The 24,877-nt window shown below is 59.7% G+C and overlaps 1 protein-coding gene across 2 annotated transcripts in view; it reads left to right on the top strand.

Annotated features, from left to right (window-relative positions):
• The window catches only part of FOXP4 (forkhead box P4), a 50,505-nt gene that overhangs the window by 18,775 nt on the left and 6,853 nt on the right, over window positions 1-24,877 (top strand). For both annotated transcript variants that reach the window (XM_036249037.1, XM_036249036.1), the window contains exons 3-13: window positions 11,678-11,773; window positions 17,976-18,098; window positions 18,580-18,666; window positions 20,118-20,265; window positions 20,404-20,617; window positions 20,843-20,947; window positions 21,638-21,725; window positions 22,722-22,805; window positions 22,914-23,118; window positions 23,199-23,275; window positions 24,010-24,111. In XM_036249037.1, the coding sequence (XP_036104930.1) occupies window positions 11,678-11,773; window positions 17,976-18,098; window positions 18,580-18,666; window positions 20,118-20,265; window positions 20,404-20,617; window positions 20,843-20,947; window positions 21,638-21,725; window positions 22,722-22,805; window positions 22,914-23,118; window positions 23,199-23,275; window positions 24,010-24,111 (1,329 nt within the window). The remainder of the gene's footprint in view (window positions 1-11,677; window positions 11,774-17,975; window positions 18,099-18,579; window positions 18,667-20,117; window positions 20,266-20,403; window positions 20,618-20,842; window positions 20,948-21,637; window positions 21,726-22,721; window positions 22,806-22,913; window positions 23,119-23,198; window positions 23,276-24,009; window positions 24,112-24,877) is intronic.

A 24,877-nucleotide genomic window follows, 5' to 3' on the forward strand; every position in this document is an offset into this window, starting at 1 on the left:
CACCCCGCATTGAGCTGGCCGGCCAGCACTACCCAGGAATGGAGCAAACCCGGGTTAAGGTCACCTGCCCCTTACGGTGACCTTGGCCAAGTCCTGGGCCTCCCTGAGCCTTGGCCTCCTTGGTGCCCGAAGTACAGGATTGTTAGGATCAGATGCAGTTTGGGTGTGCAACCCCCGTACACACAGGCCGTGGATGAACCGAACTAAGGGCTTTAAAAATCACTTCCTCTTAGAAGCCGTGAGGCTTGAGTGGAAAGGGCCTCTCCCCTCCCCAGGGAGATGGTCCTTGGGGGTTTTCTGGCATCTCCTAAGCCTTCCTAAGCCGATCTCTGGGGCAGAGACCCGGCGCCTGTGCCATCTACTGGGGACAGAGGTCAAAGGGCAAAATCCTCCCCTTTATCAAAATAATGACAAAACACACCCCACCAGAGGGCTCCAAGGCCACCCATTTGGTATGGCCAGCTTCCCCTCCCACACATCCATGCCCGCAGCCATGAACAATTCCAAATGGAGGGTGCGGGGTGGGCAGAAGAATTACTGAAACTGGGAATGTCTTTTGAAAAGTATTGAAAGGGCCCTGGCCAGTTTGGCTCAGCGGTTAGAGCGTTGGCCTGCGGTCCGGAGAGACCCGGGTTCGGTTCCTGCTAAGGGCACGTACCTCGGTTGCAGTTTGTCCCCGGCCCTGGTTGGTCGTGCGGGTGGCAGCCACTTGATGTGTCCCTTTTACGTCGATGTTTCTCTCTCTCTCTCTCTTCCTCTCTCTCCCTCCGGCTCTATCTGAACAAAAAAATGGAAAAATGTCCTCGGGTGAGGATAAAAAAAAAAAGAAAAGTATTGAAAGGGGAGAGTGAACAGCTCTCCGGATAACCGGGCCTTGCGGGGGGGGGGGGGGGGGGGGGGGTCTGCGCTGATCAGGTTTCTCCGTCCTGCGTGCACACACGCATGCTTTACCGTCCACGTTCCATGTTCCAGTTATTCCTGTTTGTTTTGGGGAATATCCCAAAGTCCTGGAAAATCCTATATCTGTTTCACAAATAAACTGGGGTGGAGATTTGGAGGCAGGCGGAGGGCTGTTTTATCCATTTGGGCTCACTATGGGCGTAGTGCCTGGGGCCAAGGAAAACATTTGAGACTTAAAAAGGTTTTGTTGGCTCCAAAATATGAAAAGAGCCCTGCAAAATTAAAAATACAAAATTTTCAATTAAAATGAAATCCGTCTGTGGACCCTCCTTCCACCCCCCAATACATGAGTGAGGTTTGGGGGGAAGTTTCCGGAGTAGCACATTCTGGCCCCCCAACAACACATGTTCCTGAGTCTGTGGGCTAAAGCAGCTGTGGGCAAGGGAGCCTGGCCCAGTGGGCTCCTCCTCCCTCTCAAACCCAACCAGGAAGTCCTCCAAGGACAAACAAACACCTGTGTCTGTTGGGTGCTTTGGGTCCTTCACAGAGGTTGTATCATCTACCTCTGGGAGGTAGATCTTATTATTCCCATTTCACAGGTGAGGGGGGCAGCAAGAGGTGGCACTGACTTGTCCGTGTGACATGGTAAAGGCTGCAGCTAAACCTCAGGTCTCTCAGGTCCCAGTCCAGGGCTCGGCACATCCTCCTTCTCGCTCCTGCCACTCACACAGGCCTCTGCAGGAAGTGGAGAGAGCGAGGCCTACAACATAGTAGGTGCTAAATAAACGGCCGTTGATGCCTGATGGAGAACACTCCATTCCCAGCCTAAAAGGGCTCTTCAAACAAACAAACAGAAGCAACACTGTGCACTGGCCCTAAGTAGCCACTCCAGAGGAAGGAGGTTGGGGGAGGGTGTTTGTGGGCCGGGCACTGGTCTGTCCTCGTCCTCTTGTGCCTCCAAGCCCCTCTCCCTCTGTCCTTCCGTCTGCTGGTCCCTGTCCCTCTGCTCTGGGTAAACAAGCCCTGGAAATGCAAGCGTGGCCTTTGGGAGTAATGAGTTGACAGAGGAGAGAGAGAGAGAGATAAACAGGGCAAGTCAGAAGTCAGACTGGTGACAGGACTTTAGGCTGAAACAAACAGTGCTGAAGAGGGCAGCCACATCACTTTGGAAGCAGAGCAGCGCCTGTTTCCACGCAACAGCAGGCCGGAGCTTGTTTAAACAGAGGCTGGGAGGGGCGGTGACATAGCTCGGCTGCCAGGCCCCTCAGATGGAGAGAGGGTCCCTGGCTGGCTGCCCCATTGCAGCAGCCAGGGCCCCAGCTTCCTGCCCCGCTCCCAGCGCCCTTCCCGGTGAGTGACAGCCACACCACGTCCACCCTGCCCTTGGCTTCCACTGAGTCTCCCGTCTCTCTCGTGGAGACCCTGCCCCGAGAAGAAGGCGTGGGAGTGTGGTAGGCCCCGGCGCACGCCACGCCTTCGCTCTGCACTGAACCCTCGTTTGCACAGGGACCCTGTTGGCCAGCTGGAGTTGGGGATGCCCCAGCTGCTGTTGAAGAATACACTGGACCCAGCAGGCTCACCAGCTAGCTGCCCATCAGCCCCTTCCTTCACCAGTGCAAAGCCCTTCCTCATCGCCGCCTCGCCCCGGCCTCCCTCCGATGGCTTTTCCCGTGCAGGTTGCCTTACCTGAGTTCACCTGTGAACATGTCCACGTAGGGACTGCACACATACCCTTTGGGCTCTCTGGGGGCAGTGAGCTGGGGAAAGTGTGTGCCAGCTTTTGGGAGGTGGGGGCCTGGGAAGGTCTCGGGGACCAGACTGGGCGCTCCGCCTAGGAGAGCGGGACTCGGGCCGGAGGGCTGGGCAGGCCCAGTGGGGGCCGCGCTGCTGGCCGCTGGGCAGAAAGGCGTCCTGGGCCTCCGGAGCCGCACTGCTATTGTCCTCAGGTTGTGGGGGTGACAGGTCAGTGAGGGTCACAGGAGGGTTGCTTAGCGTCTGGGAACTCCCACTGCAGTTGCTGTGGCAACCAGGGCCAAATCCCACCCTGTGCACATCCTGTGAGGAGATTCAAAAGGGCTGGGGGGGCTCTGCACTTTAATGGGCTTTTAACTCACCCCCCTCCACAGAGATGGGGGGTGTCAGGGACTCGGGCGAGGGGAGGAAGAAGAATGGAAGAGATTTTTGTTTTCCTTCTCCATCTGGCTCTCCTCTGCCAAAGCTACTTAGGGGGATGGAGTGGGAAGGGGAGGCCTCAAAGGTGAATTAGCACCCCCCTCCCCCACTTCACACACACTGTCTGCAGTTGTCTTTAATTTTAGGTCTGGGGCCCACTTTTTCAGACTGTGGGACTCCCACCCTCATGCCTCAGATTGTACTTTTTCATAAGTGGTCCTACACCTTCTTTCCTTCCCAGCGAAGGAGTCCCTTCCCCAGGGGCTGCTGAGGCCTGAAGGGAACCTTGGGGCACGGACTCCCCAGAGGGGAGACTTGGAAACCGCACACGAGTGAGGTCCCTGCGCCCCCGCAGCTGCAGGATAGTGCTGAGAAAGTAGGAATGGGGGCAGGTGGGTGGGGCTGGCAGAGAGGACCAGCAGGGAGAGGGCCTTCACCCCCACCGTGTCTTGTAGCCCTGCTGGGTTACTCCGCCAAGACCACTGTTTCCTGTGTCTGCCTCCCAGTCCCAGGAAAAGGGAAGCTTCCCCAGGAAGGAGCTCCAGGGAGAGGGAGGCCCCATGCTGGGAAAGGGGTCCCAGGCCCCTGCTCCTTTGGGACCAGAAAGGAGCCAGCCCCCCTACCACCGGCCTTCCCTTCCAATATGAAATGTTGAGACTTTGGAGTTTCCTCTCTTCACTGTACCCCCTGCCCCTTGTATGCCAGAGTTTTTACCCTTACTGGTCAGGAGTGGGGGCTGGGGAAAGGGGGAGTTGAGTGTTTCCTCTTCGGAGGGGGGAGGGCTGCGTCCCGGGCACCCTCAGTGGGGAAGACAGTGTTTCTGGGGGAACACCTTTATTCTGAGAAGGGAGCTGTGTGTCCCCCAGCCCCACTCTGAACCCTCCCCCTGCACACATGCCTAGTGTGAGGGCAGCAGCCGGGCTCATGGTGGCTCTGAACCCAGACTTCCTTTCTGAGAACTCCCAGGATCACCCATCTGGGAGGGGGGAGCAGCCCTCACTATGCCAGCCTCTTCAGACACCCAGACTCACGGCCCTGCCTCTCCCAGCACCCCCACCCTGGGTCCTCCTGGGCGCTGAGCCTGCAGGGTGCCAGCGACCGCCACCCCAGCACAGAGAGGGGAGCACGACCACTACCCCAGCACAGAGAGGGGAGCACGACCGCCACCCCAGCACAGAGAGGGGAGCACGACCACCACCCCAGCACAGAGAGGAGAACGCGAAGGAGCCTCTCCGAGGGGCACTTCTTTCTTCCCAGTGCTGCTGGGTTCCTGGGTCCACTCTCATCCCCATGCCAGAGGCCCCTCCTGGCAGGAGGAGGCATTTCCAAGACGCTTGGTGGGGACGGGGCCCTGAAAGCAGGCTGTGCACCCAGGCCTGGGGGCTCCCACCCACGTGGGCCTGTCTGTATCTATGCGTTGCTGGTTTTCATTTTAATGGTTCTAATTTGAGAATGCGCCAATGTCATTTTTACGAGGTTGGTGTAAAAAAAATTTACAGCCTTTTCCAAAAAGCTTTTTTTTTTTTTTTTCCAAGGGAAAAAGGTGTAGAATCACTTCAGGGGTTTTATGGTCTCCACTCCCCACCCTCTTTGCCCCCCTCCTCTGTGTAATTTCATTTTTATGTCTCTGCTAGAGGACAAAACCTGGCTGGTGGAGAACCTGCATCTCCCCACGGTCAGTGCCCGGCCTGGTTGGGACCACTGACCCCTGACCTCCCTGTGCCCTTCCCCTCCTCTGGTCCCCTCACTCTGTTCCTTGGAGGAGTTGCATTTCAGAGAGTGGGCGGAGAGATGTTTTTTGTTTAATTCAAATCAACAAGTACTTATTAGGCACCAACTGTTTAATAACTGCAGGTTAGGAAATTATATCACTTCCTGAATTCCCTATATTCACTTGTTTAAAATCTTCCACCAATTTTCTTCAAGTGTAGAAAGAAGTGAAAACCATGGTCCCTGCTGGGCCAGAGTGGCTCAGATGGTTGAGTGTCATCCCATACACCAGAAGATTGTCAGTTTGATTCCTGGTCAGGGCACATACCTGGGTTTCAGGTTGGATCCCAGGTCAGGGTCAGGGCATATGCAGAGGGTGGATCAATATTTCTCTTCCTCCCTCCCTCCCTCTCCCTCTCCCTCTCTCTCCCTTCCTCCCTCTCCTCTCCCTCCCCCCCTCCCTCCCTCCCTCCCTCTCCCCCTCTCCCCTCCCTCCCTCTCCCTTCCTCTCTATAGGCATGTCCTCAGGTTAAAAACCATTGTCTCTGTGTTATCTGGCCCCTGCTCACCTCTGGGACTTTCTCCCAGGCTGCTTGGCTTGGCCACACTGACCGTGCACGAGGTACCTCCCAGCTTATTCTGCCTCAGGGCTCTTGCACCAGCTCTTTCCTCCACCGCACACTCTCTCCTGCAAGAGTTGCCTGCTCATTGTAAATGTCTGAAAAGAGGACTCCCTGGCCACACACCCCAAGGAGCCAGCCAGCCTCTGTGTAAGGCTCACCACCATCTCACAGTTCGCTTGCTTCTGTCTCAGTGTCTGTCTCACCCCGTGAGAACGCGAGCCCTGTTAAAGCACACGCCGAGTGCACAGTGCCTGGGAGGGCGCCGTGCCTGTGGGGCTTCGGGAACACTTGCTGAGTGACTGATGAGTGAGCCGAAAGCCGCGCCGTGGCCCTGGGGGGCAGGTGACGGGCTTTCCTGGGCATGCCCTTCAGGTTTGGGATGGGCCAGCATCTCCAAACACCTTCCTAGTGCCCCCTCCCCTAAATCCAGCCAGACCCTAGTTGAAATGATCAAGACAACTTAGATCCCAAATTTGCCAAAGTTAGCTAGGTGCAGACAAAAGGAGTTTGGAGTTCGTTTTGGCTACCGCTCACCACGATCAGAATTAAACCAGAATTTGCTGGGGGTCCTCCATCCTGTCTGGCCAGCTCCAGACGCAGAGCCCCAAGGCAGGCCCAGGGGGTCAGGGCCTTTTCCTGCCACAGTGTGACTCTGGGCATGTCACTGCCCTCGGGCATCCATTTTCTCATCCCTAACATGAACTAGATCAGCGCTTTGCTTGCTTCGTAAACCTTTTTGCTTGAGACCTACAGTGAGAAATACATTTTACTGAGAGTCCCAGCACTCACTTTCATGAATCAGTGCTTACACCTACCTAGTAACTCTAATTTTTAAAAAATACGCATGCATGCGTATTTTTTTTCCCTGCTTTTCTGACCCGCTAAGTCGACATGATGACCCCCTTCCCCCCTTAGGTCATGAGCAGCAGTTGGCAAACACTAGACTGAGCTGGTCCCCTCCAGCATCTCCAGCTCTCCAGGCGAGGTCTGTGTGCTGCTGCGTCTGTTCTCAGAGCTCAGCCCTTCAGGCTCGACTCCCTGGGCGCCGGTCACCCCCACCTGCCCGCTTAAACACACCAGTGAGGCTGGGACCCCAGCACAGAGCTGCCGTCCTGCAGCCTGGTAACCAGCCCTGTACCTGGCTTCCACAGAGAGGCCTGCCCTCCCCCCTGAATTCTCAGAGACAGAAATGAGGGGGTGGTCTCCTACTGGAGATGACAGACCCTCCTGTCTCAAGACTTGTTTTTCTTTTCATAGCAGCTCCCTGTTGCCCTCACAGCTGAGCTTCATTCCCCCCATCCCAGCCGCCCTCCCTGGATGCCATCCGTTATAAGCCATTTGTTCCTAATTGTGGAGATCCTGCTAATGACTTCTGAATGGGCGATGGGGGAGGAGAGTTCAGCTTCATTAGCAGAGAGAGTTCTTTGGCTTGAGGGGAAACGGGGGTGGGTGTGGGCTGGAAGAGGGTTTGGTTAGCAAGTCCTTCTGGGTGGCATAGGACAGATGACCAGGAGCTGCCTGGAAAGGCAGAAGATTCCATGACAATAGTTAGTGCCCACGTGGGGCCCACTGGGCGCCAGGCACTGTGCTGCAAACCCCGCGCATGTTGTCTCATATACTCGTCACAACAACCCTGTGAGCTAAGTACAGCGTTATCCCTGTTTTGCAGAGGAAGAACCCGGAGCTCAGAGCTCAGAGGTCATGTGACTTACCCAAGGTCACTCAGTATATGGTGGAGCCAGGGGTTGGCTACGGAGCTGACCGGGGTCCACGCATGGCACAGACCCCTCCTGCCTCCCTTAGCGGAAAGCTAGACCTTACTCCCCAAACCACAGAGCTGGGCATTTGGGTTTCAGTTCAAGGGGTGGAGGGAGGAGAAAATGCAGTTTAAGAAGCCAGATGGCTCCCACTTTCTGCCCTGAGTCCCCTCTTCCTCCTTCTTCCCAGATTTTCCATGATGGCTTGTCCCCGGTGTGGGATTCTAAGTGCTTTTTGCCACCCAAGCCAGTGTTTGGGTGCCTGTGGGCCCCGGGGAAGGGAGACGGAGCCCACTCATCTCCTAGGGATCCCACTGGAACACCAGGCTGGCTGGGGGCGGGGCGGGGGCAGACCCACGGCCGGGGACTCGCGGTGTTTGGACTCTGCTTCCTGGCAGTAGGCCTTGGGCTTCAGTTTCCTTGCTGGACCGTGGAGACGGTGGCACCTGCCCGGCCTGCTCGGGGTTGTGAAGCCTCCACTGAATGTGCGGAGAAGCGCTTCGAACACCTCCGGGCACTGTCCGGACGCCAGCCTAAGCCCCGTGCCAGCCTGCGCCTGCCTCCCACGTCCAGCCTAGACTGGCGAGACTTTCACCGGTGTCCGCTGCGTGCTGGAGGCTGGGGCTCACAGACACACTTGACAGCTGTGTGTCAAGGAGGCTGCAGCCCCGCTGGCGTCACAGAGTCAGCCGGGCTGGATCTGTGGGGGGAGGGGCTCGTTTCCCACCTCCCAGGCCAGTGATGGGTCAGACACCGGTGCCAGCAGCCAGTGTGGACACTGGGCATCAGAGTGGTGGATGTGACTCGGGTGGAGCTTACAGAATATTGGCCCTGCTGATCCCTGGGGTGACCACCTGGAAGGGGCCTCCTGGGTGGAAGTCTGGACGTGTCGGGAAGACTCGGTGCCCTGGGCTGTCAGTGCCGTGTCCAGGCCATCCAGGAGGGCAGCGGGGACCCCACGCCCAGGATCTGCCTTTCCCCCAGCCCTGGGTACCTGCAGGGTGACTTTAGGTCGTACGCAGATCACCCTAAATTGGGTCAGGGCAAATTACACAGAACCACCTTGTGTGGGTCACTGTCGCCTCACCATCTCCAAGAGCAGGACCAGTGAGCCGACAATGGCGTGCATTGGAGTGCGCGAAGGGGGGGAGCGAGTGCGTGAGGTGCCTGAGGAGGTCCCACCGGTGACCTGCGGCCCCGGCACCTCTCCCACTATTGTCCCCAACGCAACTCGATTTCTGCCCGGGAATGGTCAGGTCCCCTGGCTCCCTGGGCCGGTCACCTCTCTGCGGAGCATGGGCCGGTGTGCTTGGACACTCCTCAGGACCTGTCTGTGCTGCCACCTCCCCTGGAGGCCCTTCCCTGGCTCTGGGACCTGGTGCCCGCCTCCGGCCTCTGCTCCGCTCTGCCGGGCATGGCTCTGGGCAGGCCGTGTGGGTGTGTCGTCAGCGCCCGTGCTCCCTGGCACAGCAGGCGAATGTGAGGAGGGGAGGGGAAGCGGGAGTCAGAGGAGGCCTCAGCCAGGCCCGCTCTCCCCTGGCCATGATCTGGGCCCAGGGGAGGCCCTGGGGGAGGAAAGGCCCCAATTGGGAGGGTGACAGGAGCAGGAGTGAAGGGCCTTTCACAGGGACGTCTCTCAGGAATGAGATTACAAACCCATGTCATTTTTTTCTATAAACCTTGTAATTTCATGCTCCAGGGGACCACAGAGTAAGAAAGTCAGTGGGGAGTAAATCCAGCTCCCTGGCCACTGCCCCCACCAGGAGACTGCATGGGGCTCCCCCAGCTTCGCCTGGAAACCTCTCTGTGTGCCCCCAACCCAGGGCGCTGGGTGCTTCCTCTCCCCGCCCTGACCAGCGTCCCCTCTGGCTTGCCTGGCCTGACACTCCTCCGAGCCATCCTCTTCCCCTGCCTTGTCCCCTGACCCCTCTGCCCTCTGCCTTTGGAGGACAAAGAGCATGTGTCCAGCCTGTGTCATTAGACCTGGGGGGTCACGAAAAGCAAGGCAGGCAGGGACAAGGGCTCCTTCCTAATGGTCGCCTGGCCACCCCCTCTCTGTGCCCACCCTGCCCGCACCCACCTTTCCACAGCCTCTCAGAGTCCTTTGCCTCAGGAAGGTCAAACTTACATACTTCCTGAAGCGAATCTTTTTTTTTTTTTTTTAATTTTTTCTTTATTGCTTTTAGAAAGAGAGGAAGGGAGAGAGAGAGAAAGATAGAAATATCGATGAGAGAGAACATCGATTGGCTGCCTCCTGCATGCCCTCCACTGGGGATCGGGCCCACAGCCTGGGCATGTGCCCTGATCAGGAATCGGACTGGTAACCTCTTGGTGCGTGGGTCGACGCTCAACCACTGAGCCATACCAGCTGGGCCTGAAGTGAATCTTAAGAAACCCCAGGCCACAAATCTTGGTGTGAGGTCCCAGGGAAGAGACAGGGGGGGGGAGGCGCTGGGTCGGGGGGCTGCCGGGGGGTGCACCTAACCTAACTCCAGGTTTGGCGGGAGACCCGTGCCCATAGATGACCAGGGTGTATTTGGACACTGTCCTGAGGTAGACTGGATTCCGGCCTCTGGGAGGCTCAGCTGTGTGATGCGGGGAAGGGCTGCCGGGGGTGTGTACATGCTTGGTACGCAGAGGCGCTCAGGAGTGTTTTCCGAGGGCGTCCGTGTTCCCCTCACGGGGTCCTGCCTCCGGTGCTGTGGTAGGGTAGGACAGTAGAAGTCCACGTGAGGACAGACAGTGTGTGGACCGCGGTGAGGGAGCCGCAGGTGGGCACGTGTCCCTGAAGAGGTGCACCAGGCCCGAGCGGCGTCGGGAGAGGCCGGAGGAGGTGAGGCAGAACTGAGGTTCTCCAGGAGGGAGGGACAGGCACTTCGCGCGTGAATGCCGACGAAGGGACGCCTTGGTCCTTTAATTCCCCGAGTGTCTCGGAGATGGGGAGTGTCCCAGTTTTGCAGATCAGGAGACTGAAACACAGAAATGGAACAGCTTGTCCAAGGTCACACCGCTGGTATCATACGGGGACTCAAATCCGGGTCTGCCTGAGGCCGGAGCCCCTGGTCGAGGGCCTGGACACAGCTGCTCGGGCTCCCAAGGTCTCTGAGAAACCTGGAGGCAGCCGGGTTTCTGCTCCTGGAGTGTGGGTTCAGGACAGGTCCCCACATCCCTTGACTCTGAGGGCCTCCCTCACCCCTCGCTCTCCTACCCATCTCAGCTCCTGTGCCCACCATCCAGGCCCACTGCCGGGCCAGCTGCGCCGGGAAATGCCATACCCTTCCCACTCCGCCGACTCTGGTCAGAGTCCATCCGAGCACCGTGGCCTCCGAGAGCTGCCGCCAGTCCGTGCAACTCACTGACGCGTCGTCACCCCCCTCCAGAACTTGAATTCCTTCAGTGCTGCCTACACACCCCCTGCCCCCACCCTGGGACACCCCAGCTGTGTGGTCGGGTTCCCTGTGAATGCTGCTCCCTAGGCCCTGGACCAGCACACAGTAGGTCAGTCGGCCTGTGGAGCGGGCTGCCCGGGCGCCAGTCCTGTCTCTGACACCTGCTAGCTGTGCGATCTCGGGCAAGTCACTGAACCCTCTGGTCACTCTCTCCTCATCTGCAAAATAGGGCTGATCCTACCTCACCTCCTCACAGGAGAGAACTCAATGAGCTCTTGCCTGTGAAGGGGAGCAGAGTGGGCCACCCCAAAATACGCCACTTGGGGATATTGATTATTTAAGGCTGGTCAATTTTAAGAAACAGCAGACTTGAGAGAAGCTCTGAAAACCAAGTAGAAGGTGCCCTTTGGCAAAGGAACGCGCGATTGTGCGGGAGAGTTCCATCTGGAAGGGCGCGCCCCGCCCTGTGCCAGGCCTGGGTCTGTCCATACAGAGGGCATGGGCTCAAGTCTGCACAGCCCCCTTCCCTGGTCCTCGCTCTTCCTGGCAACCTCAGCACTGGCTCTCCACCCCCAACATCAGCTTGCGTCTTCAGCTGAGGGAGGGTATGTAAGGTGACGGCCCGTTACTCTGTTCCTGAGTCTCTCCCGTGTGTACAGGAAGTATATGTTATTAAACTTGAATGTTTTTTCTCCCGCTAATCTGCTTTGTGTTAATCTGATTATTAGTCCAGCCAGAAGAACTTGAAGGGAAGAGAATAGTTTTACCTCCCAGACACCTGGGAAGTGTCTGACCCACAGTAGATGCTCTACAAGTAGTACCTGTGATTTATCCCCCGAGTCTAACCCCTTGTCTGACCTCAGATCCTTCCAGTTGCTGACCCCATGAGGGAGCAAACCTCACCAGGTTCCAGAGTGAGTCCCTACAGGCTTGGATGCCTCAGTAACTCCTATCTTTACACTTACCCCAAGCCCAAGTGGACCCCTGAGCCTCTCACTCACCCCCAAGACCTTCCATCTTGCCCAGACCTCCTCCCGTCCACCGCCCGAACTCTCCCTGAATCCTGACTGCGCAGCCCTGCAGCCCACAGCTGGGGGCAGGCCCACTGACTCGCCCTGTCTTGCAGGCTCTCCAGGTAGCCCGGCAGTTCCTGCTGCAGCAGGCCTCGGGCCTGAGCTCCCCCGGGAACAGTGACAGCAAGCAGTCTGCCTCTGCCGTGCAGGTGAGGAGGGCGTCCCTGGGGCTGGGCGGGCTGGCCCGGGCCAGGTCAGGGGTCGGGCTTGGCTAGACCCGGAGAGGAGGAGCCGGTGGAGAATCGCTCTGGCCAGTGCCCAGGGCCAGAAGTGGGCAGCGGCCCGGAGGGAAAGGCTGGAGCAGGGTGAAGAAACTCCACTTTCCCTCTCGTGTCCACCTGATCCCCCGGCCTTCCTCTGCTCGGCCTCTTTGTCCCTGAGTCAGAGCCTGCGCTCAGATCTCTGTCTCCGTCCCTCTCCGCAGGCGTCAGGGTTACTTCTCAGGTTTCTGTTTCTCCATCCCGGCGTGGTCACTGGGCTTGGCCCTCTCTGCTCCCTTCCCAGGCTCTCTCAGCGGCTGAGGTCACCACAGCCCCCCTAATCTCTCACCCACCAATTCTCACTGTCTCCCCGTGTTTCCTGTCTCTTGATGTCTCTCTGTCTCTTTTGTTTTCCTTTGCACAATCTGCCCTTTTCCCCCTCTCCCTTCCCCCAACCTGCCGGCCCATCTGGCTGGATGGGGGAGGGAGATCTGTGGGGGGTGGGCGGGGGTAAGCCAGGCCTTCTGTTTACCTTTTGTGTCACAAAGAACTTGGAGAATCGCTGTCTGAGTCCGTCTGAGTCCGGGGTGGGTCACTACTGGGGCAGCCTGGTCTCCTCCCCCTCAGCCCAGCGACCAAGCCTTTTTGCTACCCCCACACCTCCCCACCGTGAAGGGGAGGCTTGGAATTGGGGAGGGGATTAAGCGGGGCTTTGAAAGGAAGTTTATCTAAGGGAGGAAGACTGAACACGATCCTGAGCGAGAAGCTCTGGAGTCTGGGGGGGCGGGGTGCTGAGGGCAGGAGGGAAGTGAGGAGGAGGGCGGGATGAGGGATGGGGGGCAGGGTGCCCGGAGAAGGACCCAGGACCGGGTTTTCTGTAAAACAAACTTATGGTCAGAAAGTGCTTTGAAGAAGTTCAAGGTGCCCAACAGCTGTGGGCCCCGACCAGTAGCCCTGTTTTAGAAGTCTCGAACCTGATGAGACAGCCCTCGAGGGGGAGGAGTTGGGCAAAGAGGGGTGCTGGCCTGGGTTGGGGAGGGGAGGACACAACCAGGAAAGCCAGTATTGGGAAGAAGAGAAAGTTCTCCAGGCCTTTGTGGTGTCGGGACCAGGTCTCTGAATTAGGGATGCCCCCAACTCCCTAGGGCTGAAGTGACCTTCAGGCTACTGTTCCTAATGCTTCCCACCTGGGCCCAGCCCAGTACCCCCTTCTAAGAGCGGGGAGAGGTAGGCTGGGGAACAGGAATATTCCCCTAACCCAGAAAGGGCCTGCGGACCCAAGACCAGCAAGGAGGAGCTTGGTGGGCGTTGGAGAGACTGAGGTCAGACCCAGGAAGGGCTTTGCAGCTGGGTCTGAGGGTCGATCTGCAATAATGAGAAGGGAAGGGAGGCTGTGTGGCATTTTCCTTGGGAGACCCCCTCTCCGGAAAGAGGAGAGGTCCCTGGATGGCCTAGAATGAGGGCAGAGGTTTTGCTCAGAGGGACAGATAAAATAATTCTTCGGTCTCCTCCTCTCTTGTCTCCTCACACCCAGAGGTTGGTCGGTTCCTCCATTCCACACGCCCTCACTCAGTACTTCCGAAACCAGCGGCTGGCATCTAGAGGGGCTTGCCGGGGCAGACACTAAGTGCTTTATAAGTGCATCTCCTTTTCCTCACCATCCTGTGGGGGAATACTGTTATCAGCTCCATCTTGCAGAGGAGGAAACTGAGGCCCAGAGAGGTTAAGTAACTTGCCCAAAGTCACACAGCTAATAAGGGGCAGAGCCAGGATTCGAACCCACACAACTGTCTCCGGAACTCACACTTTAGTGCCCACACCGTGACCTGTGACACTGGCATGTGCTTAGCACAGTAGTCAACACTAACAGTCCACAGGGCCAGACCCCTTGCCGGAGGGTTCTCTGGGCTCAGGGCGGTGGCCGTTCTCATCTGAACTTCCCCAAGAGCCCTAACTGTTGATCCTTCTCCTCCTCCAACCCCGGCACCTCCCTTGCCTTTCAAGTTTACAGTCTCTAAGAAGGTGGGGCTTCCGTTCCCAACTGGGGGCCAGGGCCCAGAAGGCTGGTGGGGGATAGGGAAGAGCAGGTAGACGCGTGCACTCTGTGGGTTTGGCGTTGACTGAAGAGAAGGGTAATGAAGGGAGGTTGATGGCAGCCCCTCCCCGGGGGTCTCCACACAACACTGTCCTGCTCCCCAACTCCAGGTGGGGTTTCCTGCCCACACTCACCTCCATCCATGTTCACCAGCCTCCTCCTAGAGCCAGCTTCAGATGATTCTCTCAGACCATATTAGGTGTCCAGCTCCAGCCTGGAGATGGCCGGGGTGGTGCCCAGGCCTGGATGCCAGGCGGGGAGAAGTCAGGCTCAGGTGCGGTTCAGGCCCCTTAGCTCCGCCCAGCCTTGCGTCCTCTCAGCCCCCCTGAGGCCCACCCTTCTGGCATTTCTAGGAGATCTTCATGTCCCACCATGATCTATTCTGTTGTAGATTCAGCCCAGAACTAGTTTGAGGACTTCCTTCTGGTCATACACAAGGGAATTTAACCCAAAGCAAGCTCTGGCCTAGTCTCCGAAAACACCCTGGGACTCCAGACCCCAACTTCAGAGGTTGAGTTTGAGTCCTTGATTGGCACGAAATTGCATCCATCCCAACCCTCAGCCCCAGATAAGCTTCCTCTGTGTCAGGCCCCATCCCTGTTCCTCCCTGTCATGCCATCCAGCCCAGCCCGCTGCAGTCACGGTGGGTGGAGGGCTGGGGCCTGTGCAGGGCCCCTGGGGGCGGGGCTGGCGGCAGCTGTCAGCAGTTAGCCCGGAGCTCACACTGCCAGGGCTTTAGTAAGCATGTAGCTGCCCTGGCCACTCTCCAGATGGTGACTCATGGGCTTTGCTGAGCTCACTAGCCCACAGTGCCCATCCTGACATCCTGGCCTGCTGAGTAGTCCGTAGGGACCCAGGGGAGCTCCAGCTCAGTGCTCAGAGCCCCAAGGGGTGTGAGGGGGGAGGTGGATGGGTCAGCCAGCTCAGGAGATCCGTATGTGGCAGCCCCTCTGCTGACCTTTCTTGACCCCGTTGGGCCACCTTAGAGACAAGTACACAGAAGTAATCCATCCTGATCTATCTCTGCCGCCGCCTCTCCAGCCAGCAGCCGGCCACGTGGCCACACGGCAGGGGCTGGGGAGGCCTTCCCGGGTCATCTTCCATCCCTCTGCCTCCATGTAGGAAAGCCCCAAGGAAGGAAATGCCACATCCTTTCGCGCATGCCACTCGGAGTGACTCACTCCTGGTGCCTGGAAAGGTCTGGGTGTCTGGTCTCAGTCTCCCCCGCTGTGGCCGAGTTCATCTCCGGGGCAGCTCTCTCCGTGAGGAGAGGGGGCCCACTGCTTTTGTCCTAGGTGACCCTTGCCCCCCAGTGCCCCTGGGGCCCTGGAGTACCTGAGGTGCTGGAGTGGAGCAGGGGGAGGGGAGGAGGAAAAGGCAGCGTGCTCTTGGGAAAGCAGTGTTTTCACAATGGCGGGAAGTGAACGCACACAAAGCACTTTCACCTGCCCTGCCCCTGTCCCTTTGAGGCGGGGCAGGGTGTTCAACTGCCCCGGGCCTCAGTTTTCTCATCTGTCCAATGATAGCGGTGATGATACCTTCCCGGGGTTGCTGTGAAGCTTCAGGGAGTCACTCACCAGGGCTTGGCCGAGGGCCTGCCACCTGCTCCGCAGCCAACCACAGCCTCCCGGGTCGTCCTTGGGGCGGGCTGGCAGGTGTTCCAGACCCCAGTGAGAGGATGGAGACAGTGAGGCTTGGTGACTTCAAAGAATAGTCGATGTCCCAGACCAGAACCTAGGTCGCCTGACTCCGAAATCCAGGGCTCTGAGCTCAGGACTGCCGTGCTGGGTGCTCGCGTGGGGGGCGGGGGGCAGGTGAGCAGTGCTGCTGCCTCCTGGGTCACCCGGGCTGGCCCTGCAGGGGCGGTGGGTCCGGGCCACGGTCCGCCCCTCCCCTGGGCCCCGCTGAGGACCGGGACACCCCAGCAGCCTGGCTTTGCAGAGTCTCTGATACGGACTAAAGAGGGAGGCTGACCTTTGGGATCTCCAGCCCCGTCCCCCGTTCGGCTCCCTGGACGGTCCATTTTCCACAATTCTCCGTAACACATGTCTAGACCTGCTGCCCCAGGGCAGGCGGGTAGTGTGGGATGTGGAGACACCAGGAGCCACAGAGTACCCAGATCTGGGCTTGAACCCCAGCCCTGCCACTTAACGCTCCTTTGCGGAGGCCCTGGGGCTGTCCTTCCCATGGGATGCCCATGGCTAGAGAGCCGGGTGGTGCCCCTCCAGGAGTGTGTGCGGAGACGGCTGGGGGAAAGCCCAGGGCTGGGCTCAGCCACTAGTTAAGGGGCAAGAAGAGCTGGGGGCAGTGGGACTTCCCGGCCCCTGATTCACCGCACCTCCCTGGCTGCTGCTCTGCGGGGGGCTGGGTCCTGCCCCGGCCCAGGAAGGAAATCAAAAGGAACCGACTCCTCCTCCCCTGCCCCACCCATGGAACTAGGGGGGTTGACAGGGGCATGAATCCCCTGGGACCCAAACTATCACATCATGTGTTGCCCAAGACAAGTCCCTGCAGGACACTGCTCCCTGACTGGGCCACCCTGTACCCCTTTCTCCCCACCCCAGGGCTGGCAGAGGGGCCTCCAGTCTGCTGGGAGAGGTATCTCAGTTCCCAGGAGCAAACACTTGGTACCTGCGGTGTGCCAGGCACTGCTCTAGAGCCCACTTGGTACCTGCGGTGTGCTGGGCACTGCTCTAGAGCCCACTTGGTGCTGTGGTGTGCCAGGCACTGCGCTAGAGCCCACTTGGTACCTGCGGTGTGCCGGGCACTGTGCTAGAGCCCACTTGGTGCTGTGGTGTGCCAGGCACTGCGCTAGAGCCCACTTGGTACCTGCGGTGTGCCGGGCACTGTGCTAGAGCCCACTTGGTGCTGTGGTGTGCCGGGCACTGTGCTAGAGCCCACTTGGTGCTGTGGTGTGCCGGGCACTGTGCTAGAGCCCACTGGGTGCCGGCGGTGTGCCGGGCACCGCACTAGAGCCCACTGCGCTAGAGCCCACTTGGTGCCGGCAGTGTGCCGGGCACCGCGCTAGAGCCCAGGAGTGAGAAGGAGACTAGAGAAGAGGCTGTGCACTTGCAGCGACAGGCTAGTGGAGAGCCCCATAGGGCGCCTGTCCTGCCGAAATGGCCATAAGACAGTGTGGCAACTTGGGCCTCCCTGGCGGTGGCTCCAGGAGCCAGGGGCTTCAGGGCAGGCAGGGCGGGAAAGAATGAGGTTACCGCCTTTCCCTGCACCTCCTGCCTGCAGCTGGATTCTCGGGCCTCCTGCAGAGCCCTGGCCGGGAAGGGGTCAGAAAGCTCTGTGCCCTGAGAATGCTGCGGCGCCAGCTGGAAGGGCTTACAGCCCGATCCCTGTTGGACATTTGAAGAGACTGACACTCCAGAGAGGGCAAGTGACTTGCTGGGGGGCCACACAGCAAGCTCGGTGCAGAGCCAGGACTGGAAGCCTGCCCCCTAACTCCGTGCCTGGGTTCTTTCCACCTCGCTGAAGACATAGCTACACACACAGCAACGATGGCATCCTCAGGGCCCTGTGTGCCCCTGGACAGGTGTGCTGGAGTGTGTGGCCTGTATGTGAACAGAGCCAAAGTCTGGGGTTCCTGCCATGTGGGCAAGTTTTCATCCTCCCCACGGCTAGAGCCTGCCCTCCTGCCCCCCCCCCCCCCATGCCCCAAGAGAGAGAGCAAGAGTGGGGAATGGCTGGCTGCTTCCCTCCCATCACCGGGTGGGCTCTGCCGGCGGGCATTAGAAGGTTGTCTTCCTGCCCCTAAGTTAGCACATTCCAAATACTCATTCCAAAGACTCGGCAGCCTCCAGGAGCGTTTGCTGTACGCAGGCTTTGTTCTGAGTACTAACTCGTCGGTCCTGTGCTCACTTGAAGAGGGAGGTGCTGTTGCTGCTTCCATTTCAAACAGGAAAACGGAGCCAGTCACCTGTCCTGTGACACCCAGCTAGTAGGTGGCAGTCTCGCTCTGGAGCCACTCTGCCGTGCTGCGGCTGGGCCTGGGGCGCATGCCCTGGGTGGTGGAGGCCAGCAGGCTAACGGGGCCGAATCCCACAGGTGCCCGTGTCGGTGGCCATGATGTCGCCGCAGATGCTGACCCCCCAGCAGATGCAGCAGATCCTGTCGCCCCCACAGCTGCAGGCCTTGCTCCAGCAGCAGCAAGCACTCATGCTCCAGCAGGTGAGCCCGGGCCGCTGGGAAGCCGCGGTGGGAGGCGCTGGCCCCCACCTCCCAGCCTGTCTACTTCCAACATCACTGGGTGGCAGGAACCAGGGAGACTGCTTGGCCGGCCGGACTGATCTGCATTCCCCAGGGCAGTGGGGGGGGGGGGGTCAGAGCTCGGGCCGCTCCATAGCAGCGCCCTTGCCCCACCTCTGTCTCCAGCACCCCTGGGAAGGGCCACGTACTGGAACATCCTGGCTCCTGGCACCTTGACCTATTCAGGGGACCCACCAAAGGCAAGGAGGGCTGGGCAGTGCGGGATGAAGCTCCCCTCTGCCTCTCCATCCACGGAGCCTCTCAGAGCAGAAATCTCCCTGCCCGGCCATGCGTCCCACTGCCCCAGTAAGGCTCCCACTCCTGCCTGCAGGAGCCAGGTCAGCTCAGGGCTGGGTGCTCAGGGGCTGCCGTGGTAACCCTGTCACCCCTGCCTCCCGCGCAGCTGCAGGAATATTACAAGAAGCAGCAAGAGCAGCTCCACCTGCAGCTCCTCACCCAGCAGCAGGCTGGGAAGCAGCAACCCAAAGAGGTAAGGGCTCGGGGCCTATCCCACCGCCTGCAGCCCAGCCCTCTCCAGCCCAGAGGCTGGGAGATCCAAGGTGGTCAGAGGGAATCACTGCTGGGCATAGTGAGTGGGAAAGTCAGGAAAAGCCTCGGGGAGCGGATCAGGGAGTGTGGGGAGACAGGGCCGGGGGCTCACATTGCTCCATCTCCCCTCATCCCCATCCGGTCCTCTCCTTGCCTTGTGTTGCTGACTCACCAGAGCAGGAAGACAGAGCCCTGTTCGTCTCTGCACATGTGTGTAGACACGTACATACATGGTCACGTGGTCCACACTCCTGACCAGCTGCCTCACTGTCATGCCCTCTTCCTGCCCACTTGTCTCTCAGTGACCCAGCACCTCAGCCCTCCACTCTGGTCCTGAGAATCTTTTACTTGCTTAGCAAACCACTTGCCCCCACCTTCAGCCCCGCCCCCACTCTGCCCTCTCCAGACAACTCTCCAGCCTACACCCGGCCCCATCTGGGCCTCAGTGCCTTCTGAGCTTCCATACCAGGCCCTGCTGTCTGCCCTCCTTGCCCAGACCTGTGCCTCCCTCCTGCTGGCCAAACCACAGCTAATTGAGTTGCCTCTTCCAGGAAGCCTGCCCTGCTCATGTCCAGTCATACCCCAAGGCCTCAGCCTCCCCCCTCAGGGCCTTGCAGTTGCTGCATTCTCTGCATTCTCTCTAGGCTGGGTTTATTGACTAGCCAGCCCCCACCCCCAGGGCAGGCCGCAGCGAGGTCCCTGCCTCCCAAGCTCCCAGGACAGGCTAGGGAAAGGCTTGCTGACAGCCTGACTTGTCAGTGCCTGAGTGAAAACTGAATGGGGGCGGGGCAGACGGAGGGAGTACTCGCATGTGCCCCTCAGCAGTAGGGATGTGACTGTTCCCTGAGCCTGCGTCCCGATGACCAGCTGATGCTGATCTTTGAAAGTCCCGTCAGACTCTGTGATTCTCTGTATCTAAGAAGCAAGAGGAGCTGGAGGGGAGAAGGCCCCCTCCTCATGATCAGAAGGGGGGCACCCCGGGCATGTGGGAAGGGTGCCTGCCAGGCTGGAGTAGCCCCGGGTCTGACAGGCTCATCGATCATTGTGATGAGAGCGCCCCCCCCCCAGGCGCGCACAGCTGCGGTGCGGGAGCTAGAGCAGGCGCTAAGCAGCAGAAGGAGGCGGGAGCAAGGAGGCGTCGTGCTGTGCGTCTGGGTCTGGCTGTGTGTTTGCGCGCAAGCGTGCGTGCGTGCATGCGTGTGTTTACTGCGAGGAGGCATGCAGCCCTATGGAAGCTGGGCCGGGAGCAGAGACGCCGCAGCGTCGGACACGGCACCCACGGCTCCGGGGGCTGAGAGGCCCTGGGAGGGGGTGACCGCAGGGTGGGGGCCAGATGGTGCGCCTGAGGCTGATGGCACCCCTCTCTGCCCACCCTCCCGGGCCCCCCATCAGGCACTGGGGAGCAAACAGCTGGCCTTCCAGCAGCAGCTCCTGCAAATGCAACAGCTGCAGCAGCAGCACCTGCTCAACCTGCAGAGACAGGGGCTGGTCAGCCTGCAGCCCAACCAAGCCTCCGGGCCCCTCCAGACCCTTCCGCAAGGTGAGTGGTGCACCCCCCCAGCCCCACCCCGCAGCCCTCCCTGTACCCGAGTGCTGGCATCCTGGCTCCCAGGGGTGAGATGGGAAGGCTCCCTGTGTTCCTGGGGCCCCGCCAGCCTCTCCCCTCTCTCTCCTGCAGCAGCCGTGTGCCCCACGGACCTGCCCCAGCTATGGAAGGGTGAGGGTGCCCCCGGGCAGCCCGCTGAGGACAGTGTCAAGCAGGAGGGGCTGGACCTCACTGGCACAGCCACCACCGCTACCTCGTTTGCCGCCCCCTCCAAAGTCTCACCCCCGCTCTCCCACCACACCTTGCCCAACGGACAGCCCACTGTGCTCACACCTCGGAGAGACAGGTACGCCCGGTCAGGAAGGGGGCCCTAGGGGTGCGTCCACAGTGGGGCCTGGGGGGAGGGGTGGGGCCGGGAGGGAGAGCTGGCACTCTGGGGCCTGAAGTGTACCTCTCCCCCAGAGCACGCAGAACTGTGCCAGGTCTTGGGAAACCTGTGCTAGGGACAGAAAGGTCCTGGGGCTGGGCTGCTGGGGTCTGGGGGTCCCTCACCACTACCTCCCTCTCCCAGCTCCTCCCATGAGGAGACCCCCGGTTCCCACCCTCTCTATGGACACGGGGAGTGCAAGTGGCCTGGCTGTGAGACCCTGTGTGAAGACCTGGGCCAGTTCATCAAGTAGGTGTCAGCCCTCTCCTTCCCCACAGCCTTCTCTGCCCCAAGAAGCCTTTCCACAGGGTCCCTCAGCCCCCAGCCTGCCACCTGCTGTGCTCCCCCAGGGGACTCTGATCAGACAGCTAGCTCCCCATCATGCCTGCCCGCCTACCCAGCCCGTGCTCCCACCTCCCAGCCCATCCCCAGGCCGCACAGCCCAGCGGGGTGGGGTGTGAGGAGGAGAGGATGCCCCCCACTGCCTCCGCCCAGCCTCAGCCCCCAAGAGTGATGGCCTAGTGACAGGCCTGGCCGGTGGACAGGCAGGGCAGGAGGCAGACAGGCGGCTGGCAGCAGGCGGCCAGCTGCCACCGCCGTGCCAGGCTCTGTCACTGACTGATTAACTCCGCTGTCTCCCAGACCCTTGCAGCATCAGGGTCAAACAAATTGTTTTCACGCTTCGTCAGAGGTTTACTTAATTAGTTCATTTGCAATTAGATCTCTCTGTAGCTGGGATTTTAGCAAAGACATCAAAGGAGGGTGACGAGAAGGCGGCTTCTTCCTTTGCCCCATTTTTTCCCCACCTCTTTCCCTTCTTTGTATCTCTTGATCTGTCTGCGTTCCAGGCTGTGGGCGGGCTTAGAGGATGGGATGGGAGGATGGTGATAGCAGGAAACCCAGGGCCAACTTTCTCCTCTCCGCCCCTCCCCCCCCAAGACACCTCAACACAGAGCACGCCCTGGACGACCGGAGCACAGCCCAGTGCCGGGTGCAGATGCAGGTGGTACAGCAGCTGGAGATCCAGGTGTGGCCGAAGCTCAGAGGGACCTGGATGGGGGCTCCGGCTCCTGCCCCTCCCACAGCACTGACTTTCCAGGAGGGGTGTGGGGAGTCTGATGGAAGGGTCATAGGGGCAAAGTCAGCATCTTTTATTTTCTAGGTCCTAATTACCATGGTTTTGAGGGGAGGGCAGCTGGATTCTAACGGGTCAACTCGGGCCAGGGTTGTCTCTGCTGGGAGGTCCAGAAAAGAGACTCGTGCTAGTCAGACGAAAACAATATTCATAGCCAACACACGAGAACTTGCGTTGTGCTGTCCTAAATACTTTGCCTATGTAACTCGAGGAGCCCTCTGAACACCCTGGTGTGGTGGGTGCTGTTATCATCCCCACTTGACAGAAAACAGAAGCAAAGTAACTTGCCTCTGGTCACCTGGCTAGCAGGTGGCACCGCTGGCTTAGCACCTGGGCAGCCTGGCTCCCGAGTCCAAGTCCTATAGCACCAGCACTCGGGGCTCCTCAGGACAGACCATCGGGCAGCCCGTCAATATTTACCCGTTTGCCTCTGGCACCTAGCAGAGGGCCCTGCCGGGAGATGCTCGTCGTGAAAGATCCATTGAATTCATGAATGGGGGAGAATGAAGCATTCATCCACGCCTGTGTCTCCATTCAGTGCATGAGGACCCTCTCACACACAAGTGCACTGAACTTGGGTGTTGTTCAGCCACAGCCTCTGCCCTTGTTGGGGAGAAAAGGCGTGTGCTGTTAGGAAGAGGGCCCCCGCCTGTGGATGAGCCAGAGCCTGGGACATGCAGTCTGGAGGAAAAGCAAGGAGGCCTTCATGGCGCAGGAAGTCCCCGAGGGGACAGGGGCAGGGCCAGAGGGGCTGGGATGCTGAGGCTGGGAGAGTGGTGGTGGGAACAGGGCCTTCCTGGGAAGCCCGGTAGAATATGGAGGAGGACCCGGACCTGGCTGCCTCCAGGCGCAGCCCCTGCTCACCTCCAGCCTCTCCACCCTCCACAGCTTGCCAAGGAGAGCGAGCGGCTGCAGGCCATGATGGCGCATCTGCACATGCGGCCCTCAGAGCCCAAGCCCTTCAGCCAGCCAGTGAGTGACTCCCTTCCTGCGGTCCTCCGTACCCCATAACCCTCCCACAGCCCCGGCCCCTCTGGGCCCCCCTCCGGGCTGTCTCAGCACCTTCCCCATTGCTCACAGCTGAACCCAGTCCCCGGCTCCTCATTCTCCAAGGTGACCGTCTCTGCAGCAGACTCATTCCCAGATGGCCTCGTGCACCCCCCCACCTCAGCTGCTGCCCCTGTCACCCCTCTAAGGCCTCCAGGCCTGGGTTCTGCCTCCCTGCACAGCGGGGGCCCTGCCCGCAGGAGGAGCAGCGACAAGTTCTGCTCCCCCATCTCCTCAGGTAAGGGCTGTGGGAGGAGCATTTCCCCCCCAAGCTAGGCCCCCCGAATGGCTACCTTATCCTCTGCCTGTCTCCCCCAGAGCTGGCCCAGAATCACGAGTTCTACAAGAATGCAGACGTCAGGCCCCCCTTCACCTACGCCTCCCTCATCCGCCAGGTGAGCTGGAAGTTGGCCAGAGGGGGCGGGGAATGGCCCCCAGGCTGCGCCCTGGCCTCAGGTGCCAGCCTCCGGAAGGATTCTGGGCCAGGGACATGACTTTCCCTCTCAGGGCTGTCCATCCTGCTCACCCATGTTTCCCTTCTCAGCGGGGCTCACATGGCTCCCACTGGTCATGTGACCCTCCCTGGGAGCACACGCGTTTATTTGCAGCTCACACCCACTGTGTTCCTTCTCTCACTTCATGCGCGTACACTCCCACGAGACTTTTCTGATAGACTGTGGTCACTCTTAGCTTCCTTCTCTCTCTCTCTCTCTCTCTCTCTCTCTCTCTCTCTCTCTCTCACACACACACACACACACACACACACCTCAGAGGGTGCCCCTTGCCAAAATCTGGATAAATTCCAAACAGCTCCCACCCCCTGGGTAGCTCTCCCAAGAATACTGCATTTGACCCCCCCCTCCCCCCGGGCAGGGCCCTTGGAACCATTTCCCTCCAGAGGAACCTCTGTGCCCCTCACACAAGTGCATAGCCCCCGAGGCTTGTGTTCTTGGCCAGCCTGCCCTGCTCAGGCCCCGCGAGCTTCTCCAGGCCTAGCCACGGGCTTCTGCCTCAGTCCCTCTGCTCTCAGGGAGTGAGTGTCCAGGCAGGAGAGATCCTGGGGGAGAGAGCACAGCCCGGGACCTTGGCGGCCCAGACTGAGGGTCTCTCTGCTTATCCCTGCCCACAGGCCATTCTGGAGACCCCCGACAGGCAGCTGACCCTGAATGAGATCTATAACTGGTTCACCAGGATGTTCGCCTATTTCCGGAGAAACACTGCCACCTGGAAGGTGAGGATGCCCCTCTTCCCTGGCCCAGGGCCGTCACCCTTGGACACACACGCCTTTGAGACTAGGCTGCCTAGGTAGCCCCTAGGAGAGGTGATCGGGCGGAATGGCCCACCAGAGCTCGGGCTGGGCTGCTTGCCCCACCCCCACCTCTTGGAGGGCCATGGAATGTTCTTTCACCACCTCCAATAACCCCTCCTTTCTAGCCTTGTGCTGCTTCTTTCTGGGAAGAAAACCCTCCCCTTGCTAGAGTGCTTGCCTGTGGGCCTCGGAGACTCCCACCCTATGAAGTAGGGCCCCCAGGAGTCGATGATGCCTGAGCCTGGTAGGGAGGTCTGGGCTACGTTCACAGGAGATCCTGAGGGTCCGGATGCCTTCACCAAAGGCACAGGTGCTGGAGCTCAGGAGGGGCGGGGGGGAGGGGGGCCCGGACCTGTGGATGGAGTGAGACCCACGGACTGTTTACTGGGGCACAAACACAGGCCATCACACATTCTCCTCAACTCTGCCATTGGCTGCAGGAAGATCATTGTCTCCATCCAGTTAGTCATTTCAACACCTTCACCCCATAGGAGGTTTCCTGAGGGACAGAGGCGGGCAGGGGGAGACCCTAGGAAAATAGGACACTGAGGTGTGCGCTGAGCTGCTAAGCCATTTGTTTCTCTATAGCAAAGGTCTGTGTCTGTCTGATGGGTGAGAGGGGTCTTTGCAGCAGAGTGGTGGGGGAAGGAGAGGGGAGGATTGAGCCTCGTGGGGAAGTTGAGCCACC

This window comes from Molossus molossus, unplaced genomic scaffold, assembly GCF_014108415.1.
Source record: "Molossus molossus isolate mMolMol1 unplaced genomic scaffold, mMolMol1.p scaffold_m16_p_8, whole genome shotgun sequence".
Lineage (NCBI taxonomy): Eukaryota > Metazoa > Chordata > Mammalia > Chiroptera > Molossidae > Molossus > Molossus molossus.